The sequence below is a fragment of the Rousettus aegyptiacus genome, unplaced genomic scaffold (assembly GCF_014176215.1).
Source record: "Rousettus aegyptiacus isolate mRouAeg1 unplaced genomic scaffold, mRouAeg1.p scaffold_m13_p_2, whole genome shotgun sequence".
In the NCBI taxonomy this organism is placed as follows: Eukaryota; Metazoa; Chordata; class Mammalia; order Chiroptera; family Pteropodidae; genus Rousettus; species Rousettus aegyptiacus.
The window spans coordinates 172,130,432-172,138,503 of record NW_023416295.1 but is presented as its reverse complement, the minus strand read 5'-3'; the positions used below and the strand labels follow the sequence as shown (position 1 = coordinate 172,138,503).

The 8,072-nt window shown below is 60.1% G+C and overlaps 2 protein-coding genes across 3 annotated transcripts; both read right to left on the bottom strand.

Annotated features, from left to right (window-relative positions):
- Nucleotides 1–1,169: 1,169 nt before the first annotated feature.
- Nucleotides 1,170–4,300, bottom strand: LOC107508090. Of its 2 annotated transcripts, none has more exons than XM_036237567.1 (3): nucleotides 3,758–4,300; nucleotides 2,861–2,977; nucleotides 1,170–1,324 (listed from the first exon to the last, which is right to left on the bottom strand). In XM_036237567.1, exons 1-3 carry the CDS (start codon nucleotides 4,179–4,181, stop codon nucleotides 1,311–1,313), a joined length of 555 nt encoding a protein of 184 aa, XP_036093460.1. In that variant the 5' UTR covers nucleotides 4,182–4,300; the 3' UTR covers nucleotides 1,170–1,310. The 2 variants fall into 2 exon arrangements, with proteins under 2 accessions (XP_036093460.1, XP_036093459.1); XM_036237566.1 differs by lacking the exon at nucleotides 1,170–1,324 and adding an exon at nucleotides 1,332–2,402.
- Nucleotides 4,301–4,307: 7 nt separating this feature from the next.
- On the bottom strand, nucleotides 4,308–7,058 carry LOC107508091 (lethal(3)malignant brain tumor-like protein 2). Its single transcript, XM_016139623.2, has 4 exons — nucleotides 6,398–7,058; nucleotides 5,815–5,949; nucleotides 5,437–5,525; nucleotides 4,308–4,515 (listed from the first exon to the last, which is right to left on the bottom strand). The coding sequence occupies exons 1-4, from the start codon at nucleotides 6,483–6,485 to the stop codon at nucleotides 4,324–4,326; spliced, it is 504 nt and encodes a 167-aa protein (XP_015995109.2). The 5' UTR covers nucleotides 6,486–7,058; the 3' UTR covers nucleotides 4,308–4,323.
- Between the last annotated feature and the right edge of the window lie 1,014 nt (nucleotides 7,059–8,072).

Below are 8,072 nucleotides of genomic sequence, written 5' to 3'. Positions count from 1 at the left end.
CAGGCGCGGGCACCTTGTTGGGGCACGGGTCCCAAAGATCCCGGGTGGCGCTTTGTGTCTGTGAGATCGAGGCCGCTGTTACGGTGATTACTGGATCCGTTGTCTTGACCACTTCCCACCCCGACCTCGAGGGTCTCGCTGGTCCCTGGGCCGGGACGAGCAGCTGAGCCAGTGTGCTGCTGACGCTGCCATTCCACTAGCTGTCAACCCGGACAGGCTGGACTGCACTCTGCTTCGTCCCGACCTTATGTTCCCCATCCTCACAGATCCATTCACACTCAGATCTCAGGTGTAGCGAAGCCTCACAGCACGTCAGAGAAGGTTCATTCTGCCTCAAGTGAACACGTCCCAGGGGTCAACACTTCCACCTGACACGTCGAACTGACCTTTAGGCCCCGACATGAGATAGTTACGCACTCGTCCATGTCAAACACGCTCCTCGGCGTCACCCTTTCGGGAGCTTAGGGCCTTGGGGCAGGGGGATGGCAGAAATCAGAATAATGTGGGTGGCTGCTATGGAGGTGGGTGCTCAAGAGAGGACGGCTGTTATTGCTTCTCGTCTCCGTGTTTGAACCGACTCCGTAACTGTTACTGAGGAGGCACATCAGAGCACACCCTGCTGCGCGAACGGAAGGCCGACAAACTGGGCTTCAGCACGTGAGGGACTGAACCGTCTTTCTGGGGAGGACGGTCAAGGGCTGGAGTGGCACTTAAACTTGTCCTCCAGTTCTGCCTTCCAAATCATGGGGCTCTCGCGCCCATGACAGCTGGAGGAATGCTACATTCAGAAAGAATCTAAAGGCCAAAATACCATATAAACCCAGTTTAGAATTGGGCAGGGTACCCCCAGCAAAAGCAGCGCCCCACTGGCAGGCTGAGGAGCTAGAGTGCATACCCAGGCCACCTTCCTGCCCGGGGACTGATGCCACTGACCTGGCACCCGCCACCCAAATGTGTGTGAGAGAATGCCCCTTTTGTCCCAGAACTTGTCCCTGATCGTCACTGTCCTAAAACCAGTCACTTTTTGGAGAACGCAGGCAGACGCGGGGCCCCGGCCGGCAGTGCAGTTCACCCCACGCACAGAAAGGGCCGAGGCTGCAGCCTGCCCGCACCTCAGCTTCCAGAAGGTGGCGTTATTGAACAGACACAGGTGACCAGAGAGGAGACGGTTTCAACGAAGACTGGAAAACATACAAGCTGTAATTTGGGCAGACACAAGTGAACTTCCGGAATGTAACTTCAGGGGAGCAGGGACCATCCGGGTTGAGCTACGGACGTGGCGTAGGAGGCGTGTCCTGTCGCCCCTCTCCTCATCCTCCAGGTCCTGCAGGGCCACCGCGGTCAGCAGGGCTGACCGCTGCATGTCGCAGCTCTGCGACTGTTTGGCGGGGCTGTACCTGGCCCCGGTGAGCGGGGAGTGGAAGGGACAGGCCCAGCCAAGCAGCCTCTAGCGCAGGTTACGCTCCATGCGGGTGAGTCTCCCTCTCAGCGGGGGTCTCCTCCACACCCCGGCCATGCTCACCCTCCGGTCCTGCCGCCCCTGTCCCCCTACTCCCCACGGGGCACAGGGGCCGGTGTGGACTTCCCTCCTCAGGCCCCTGCGAGCCCAACCCAAGGAACAGACCCCCCCCCCCCGCTCCACTGTTCCCTTCAGGAATGGGAGTCTGCTCACGTCAACAGAACGCAGGTCAAGGCCACCTCACGAGTCACTGAAATAAACCCACATCCTGATCATTGCTTCTCAGCTTCCCGCCAGAGTTGGGTGCCCGCACGGACCCCCCAACCTCCCTAGGGACCTAGGGGGAGCAGAGAACCAACCCAGGAGGGGAAAGAGGTGGCTTTCAGGCAGAGGCTGCACCCGTCCCACCCGTCACCACTGTCTCCTCAGGAGAGTGGCTGCAGGCCCTCACGACCGGGCACGCGCCGATGCGCACACACGCACACTCACTGTCTTACAGAGTGGCTGAGGGATAGCCCCCCACCCCGACACAGAGGGCTGTGAGGGAGGCAGCCTCAGGCACCCTAGCTGGAGGGGGAGCTGCTCACACAAGTGTGTGTGGGGGGGGCACTTAGGCAGCCCCAGTCACTAGGCCTTGCCAAGGAGGTGGGCAGAGGCCACAGCGTGGGTCAGAGGAGCCCCCAGCTGGACCTCAGTGCCTGGCCCTCAAAGCACCAGGCAGAATTTATGCAAAAAGACGCAGTGTCCGAGCTGCAGTGGGGTGGGGGGCGGTGGCAACAGAGGAGGCCTGGAGCAGCTTCCCGCGGGGCGGCCATGCTGGCAGCAGGGAAGGCTCAGTCTGTCTCCTGTTTGATGTTCTCAATGGAGACAGGCAGCTCTGGACTCGAGGCCTTGTCAGGCGTGGACATGTCCACGTGCTCTTCCTTCACGCGCACAGCGATGACTAAAGAGGGAGAGGCGGGAGGGCCGAGAGGACAGCGTGAGCGCACACGCAGCCTGGGGACGGGCGGGCGCAGGACCTGGCTTCCTACAGGTGGGGACCTCAGGAGGAGGCGGGGAGAGCACCTTCCCCTCCGGGGGGGTCAGTGACGAGAAGGCCGGGGGCCCTGTCGCACGTCGCCAGGCAGGCTGTGTCAGGATCACGGGCACTGCGCCCCTGCTGCCCGCCCGGGCGCATGAGGCGGGGCAGACGGCGCGGCCAGAATGCAGCTGCCGGCTCCGGTCAGAGCGGGGTGGACATTTGGGAAGCTCCTCAGGCCGGGGGCATGAGGAAGACCGCGTGGTGCCCAGAGCATCCCCTTCAGACTTGACTCTACCCTTCTGTGCCCAGGTGGGGAAGCGGGGCCACGTCTGAGCCCCGGAGCAGGCTGGCGCCGCCTCGGCCCGGCCGGGGGCCCTTACTCTCATCAGGAGCGGGCTCCGACGACGTCTTCTCCGCCGCCTGCAGGTCCTCATCCAGCAAGGCCCTCTTGGACCCCTGTCTCAAGGGCCGGGTCTTGGTGGGCGGTATTCTTTTCCCTTTGAATAAAAACGGCATTAAACCCACCATCAGGGCTGTATCCGCGTGAGGCTCAAACGCGGGGTCTCATCTGGCGCATGGGCAGTGGAGCAGAGGGCCTGGCACCAATGTGGGGGGATCGGCCTGAGCTTCGGACATCATCCCTCGGGGCCCTCCACACCCTCGTGTGATCTTAATTCTGCTCAGGGACCTCTTTGTCCTGTTTCTGGTGCCACATCATTGCCGCTGGCCCGCAGCTCCAGAGAAATGCTCGGCCTCCACCACTCCCTGACCCTCGCCACCCGCTGTCCTCTGAGCTGAGCCCACACCGGGCTCAGGACCTGCTGAGAGCGGGCCCCACCCAGTGAAATGACCCTAAAGATTGGCTGTAGCTCTCATCTCGCCCTCAGGGGGTCACAAGGGAAGCCTGGTGGCCTCGAGAAACAGCTGCCTTTTCCTCCCAGGCCTCTGACTTTCATGCCCAGCAGCTGTGCACTGCTGAGGGGGACGTGTCGTCCGGTTCTGCCATGGGGCGGCAGGAGTCGGGTCCCTCCCCTCCTCTCCTCGACCCCTTTTTTTTTCTGGGCATCCTGACCACTGCCAGAAACCGAACACTCCCTGTTATGCTCTGGGGCTCTGAGACAGACGGTGACAGCCCACGGGACCAGAGGGCAAGCAGAGGAGATGGGGGGACCGTGAAGAGCACCATCCAGGCGGGAAATCCCGGCTCCGTGCCCACGGGCGCTGGCCCCGCGGATCCCGGCCCCACGCCGGCCCACGCTGCTTAGGGAGCCGCTTACGTTTCTTCCCAAACTGCTTCTTCTTCTTCTTCGTGGCCTCTTTGGTCTTCAGAGGTGTGGCTGGCTCTGTCGTAAAAAAAACAGGGGCCAAGTTGAGAAGAGTTTGAGAAAACGCAGCGCAGAGGCACATCCTGAGACCGCTGCCCACCCCGCACTCGCCTCCCTCACGCACAGGCCGCCCCAAGAAGGAACGCCGAAGCCTGGCAAAGAGAATGGGGGAGAGGGCTGGGGAGGGACTGGAGAACACCCTCGTCACCAGGGCTGCTCGGAGGGACCTGGGCAGTTTACCTGGTGCCCAAGGGCATGAGCCTAGGACAGAGTGGGCAAGGTCAAGGAAGGAGCTCTGCAGGCCAGAGCGAGAGGGAGACGGAGAAGTCAGGCGCAAGGGCGACTCGTCCCTCACAGGTGGGCCACACTTCTCCATCTCACACCGACAGTGAGATGGGCACGGGGCGGGGGCGGATGCCAGGAAGGAGAAAGGAAAGCAAAGTCGAGAGCCCCTCAGGGCCGCGAGAGCCCAGACCCGTGGACACGGGTGGCTGGAGCTGGTAGCCGGTGAGCTCACACTAGCCAACAGGGTAGATGTCTGGGGACTCACAGTCCACCCACTGGTCATACTCGTTGTCCCAGCCATCGAAGTGGATGCTGAGGAGCCGGTGCACCACCCGCTTCACCGTGGCCACGCAGATGAGCCGCGGCTCCATCAGGTCCACGGCCTCCAGCTTCATGCCCACCTTGAAGCCGTGGTTGGGGCAGTCCTGGAGGCGGAAGGGGCAGTGACCATGCCGGCCAGCTCCCTGCCCCGGAGGGACAGAATTGAGGGGAGGAAGCAGGGTCCGAGGAAGCGGTGGCCCGAACTTCCACGCCATCCTCATTTTCTACTGCTGGCTTCCATACCACCCGCGCCCTACCCATCAAGTTGGAATTCGAACGCCATTTTCTCCAGGAAGCCTTGGTACCTGCTCTTCCTCAGGCCCTGAGGCCAGTTCGATTTCGTGTCCTCGCGGCACCTGCCCTGCTGTGATGCCCAGGGCAACACCGGAAGTACACCTGTGAGTACCCGGGTCAGGAGACCTCAGCTGTGGCCCAGGCACCTACGTGAGCAAGACCCACAGCAGGCCTGGCGTACAGAGCGGGAGAGACTGGTCTTCACTGCGTACCCTTGAGAGTCCTTTGAAATTTTACCCAATGCAGGACTTTTTCGGTTAAAGAACTAAATAATTTTTAAAGAGTTAAAAGCCACAAAGTGATCCCGAAGCACATCCCTGGTTCAGAACCAAGGCTTTTGATAATTATTCACGTGTGTGACTTCGTTTCCCCTGCCAGTCTAGAGAGTCCCGGAAGGCGGGGTCTGTATTCCCGCAGGGCCTCGTATACAAGTACTTAATGAAATCTGTGGACTGAATGCTCCTGAAAAATGCTGTGAACGAGGGAGGGGATCTGGAAGAGCGAATGGCACACAAAGCAGTGTGGTCCACGTGGCTGGGTCAGAGGCTGGGCGGGCGGAGGCTGGGAGGGCAGACGGCAGCTGCCATCCTCCCTTGAGAAGTGCGGAGCCGCTAGGCTGCTGAGCAAGGCTGTCTCGCAAAAAACACTCCAAGGAGCAGCATGAAGGACAGAAAATGGGAGGAGGGACAGGAGGGCGACCAGTTAGGAGACCCGAAGGGCTCATGCCAGACCTTGATGTGGAAGTCCACGGGGAGCGTCCTGGAGCCCACCAGCCGTTTCATGAGGTAGCCCTTCCAGTCGGTGAACTTGGCGTGGATGGCTGCGAGACAGGAGCAGATTCCTGGTTACACAGACCGACAACACTCCCGCCAGCAGAGGGCGCCAGAGCCGCACGGCCATCACAGAGGGGCCAGAACCACCTGTGTCTTTCTGCCCTTTTGGGAAAGCAGTTACTTCATCCCACAGAACCAAGCTCCACAACCTTGATCTGCCCCAGGGCCTCTGGGACAGATGCGGCAGGGGGGTTCTGTCCTGACCTCAGGCAGAGGACGCTCCTTCTACCAAGGGCCCCGCGGGAACCAGCACGGGCCACGTTCTCATCGACTCACTCCGTGGGGGCACCAGGATCTTGCTGTTGATGGCGCACCAGCCGATGGGGTGGACATCCACGGTTCCCAGGTTGCACCAGAAGTCGTGGCTGGCGTCGTTCTCAAAGCCTTCGTACCGGAGCAGCACTCGGTACCCTGGAAGGAGGAAGAGAGCCCAGTGAGGGCGGGGGGCGGGCACAGGGCTTCGAGGCCTTCCCCCTTCTCCAGCGGACACTGGACGTGCCACTGCCTCGTCCAGGGGCTCCTCCAGGCACGGGGTCTCTGCTGTCCACAGGAGTCACGGCCGAACCATGCCACTTACGTGGAAAGCAGTAGAGCCCAGTGGGGAGAATTAGCTTTCTATAGCCAGATGATCCTTAGCGTAGACTTAAAAAAATGGGACGTCCCAAACTCACCGAGCTCCGTGGTGCCCTCTAAGGTAGACAACGGAGGAGAGTTGCACAGGAGGCAGAAACTCCAGCGGATGGTTTTTTGTATCGTGAAGCCAATTTCTGCCTACAGCACTGCCCACCCATCTGGAGCTGCCACGCTCCTGACCCTGACCCTGACCCTGACCCTGTGCCTGCGCCAGAGGAGCGCCCACCTGCCGTCTGGATGACAGAGGCGATCCAGTACACCCGGCTGGGGAGCACGGCGTCACTGTTGAGCACCTCCACCTTCATCCCCTTCATCACGTCTTCCCACTGGTCGTAGAGCGGGACCTGGGCGGGCGTGAGGGAACCCCAGGGGGACAGTGAGCGGCCTGGCTCGCAGAGTGGCGGGCCTCACGGCCACTGAGTCGCTGTGTCCCTCGCCTCGTCCCATCATCGTGCGGGGGAAGCCAAGCGCGGGACCAGGGATGAAGAGGCGAGCCAGATGTGCCTGCCGTCCTTGAGGAGCGGACTCAGGGAGTGAGGACGGAGGCCGGGGGCGGGCGGGGGCGACGGCCAGAGATCCAGAGTCACACAGCCCTGAGAGCTGAGCTGCACGGGACCGGCCCTTAGCCGCACTGTCTTGGGCACGTCCCACCTGCGCCAGCCTGTGTGACAGTAAGGAGAGTGTCTATAGTGCTGACCACATGCCAGGCACTTTCTTGGCACAGATATTACCTCGTTCGGTGGTCACTCGAACCTGAGTGGTAAAGACCACGACCCCCTCGCCCCTCAGCTGCCACCAGGCCGGCTCTCGCAGAGCTGTCTAGCACACACTTCCCCTGCCATGCTCTTTCCCCACCTCTCTCCCCGGTTAAAATGCCCCCTGACATCAATGGACTGCTTTGGGGTGCGTTCCCGATGTCTAATCCTCACTTTGCTAAAGAAGGGCTTCCCGAGCAAGGTTCTCGGGAATCCCTGTCCCCGACACGAAAAGCGCTCCCCGCTCATCTCCACGCCCCGGGGTTTCTCCACGAGACCTAACAGGTTTCTTTTACCGTCACCAGGCGCGGGAATCCCAATTGGCCTCGCCGCTTCCCCCGAGGGCACTCATTGGCCACCTCCCGAAGCCGCAGGCCAATCACGCTGCAGAAAAGAGAAACAGCCGCGGACGCGCTCGCCCGCGCCCCTCCTCCCCTGGGCTCCGGGAAGCCGCGGGCGCTTGTGGGACTTGTAGTTCTCCCGTGGGTGTGCGCGCGGGGTAGGCGTTCCTATAGCGACGTGGAACTCCCGGGGTGCTGTGCCTGTCCCGATTCCCACGGCGTCTTTCTTTTTTTGACACCACCCTCCTTCCTTCACCCTGACCCCGGTCTTCATTAAGCCATTACTGAGCACCTGCGACTGTTAGATACTCTTCCAGACGTCAGAAAAAACCTCTTGTTCTCCCTGATTAGGAAATTCAGGTTCTCTTGGGCCAGGATGCCTAGGCAGAAACTGGAATATTCTTATCCCCAATGTTACAAATGTCCTTCATGTTACAAATCTGGCAACACAGCCCCTACATCACTATCTCCCCAAAGAAACCTCGAATATGAGGTTCTCTACCTCATTCGGTTGAGATTTCTCACAACCTCCTTATACACTCTTGAGTGCTCTCTTGAAGCTTTACAAACATCCGAAATCCGAGAACAACCATTTTCCTTCGAAAGACAAGAAAACGGTGGTTCTTTTGATTTAGATAATTCCTAAGATCATACAGGATTGGAAATTAAGATGCTGAAATTAAAATTCTGTGTGCTGTGCTGTGCTCTAATGAGTTGCGAATCTACATGTATTAAGTAGAGGCTAAATATTAAGTATGTTTCTAAATTTGAGGTGCACCACAGATGTGAAAGTCTTCGTTAATTT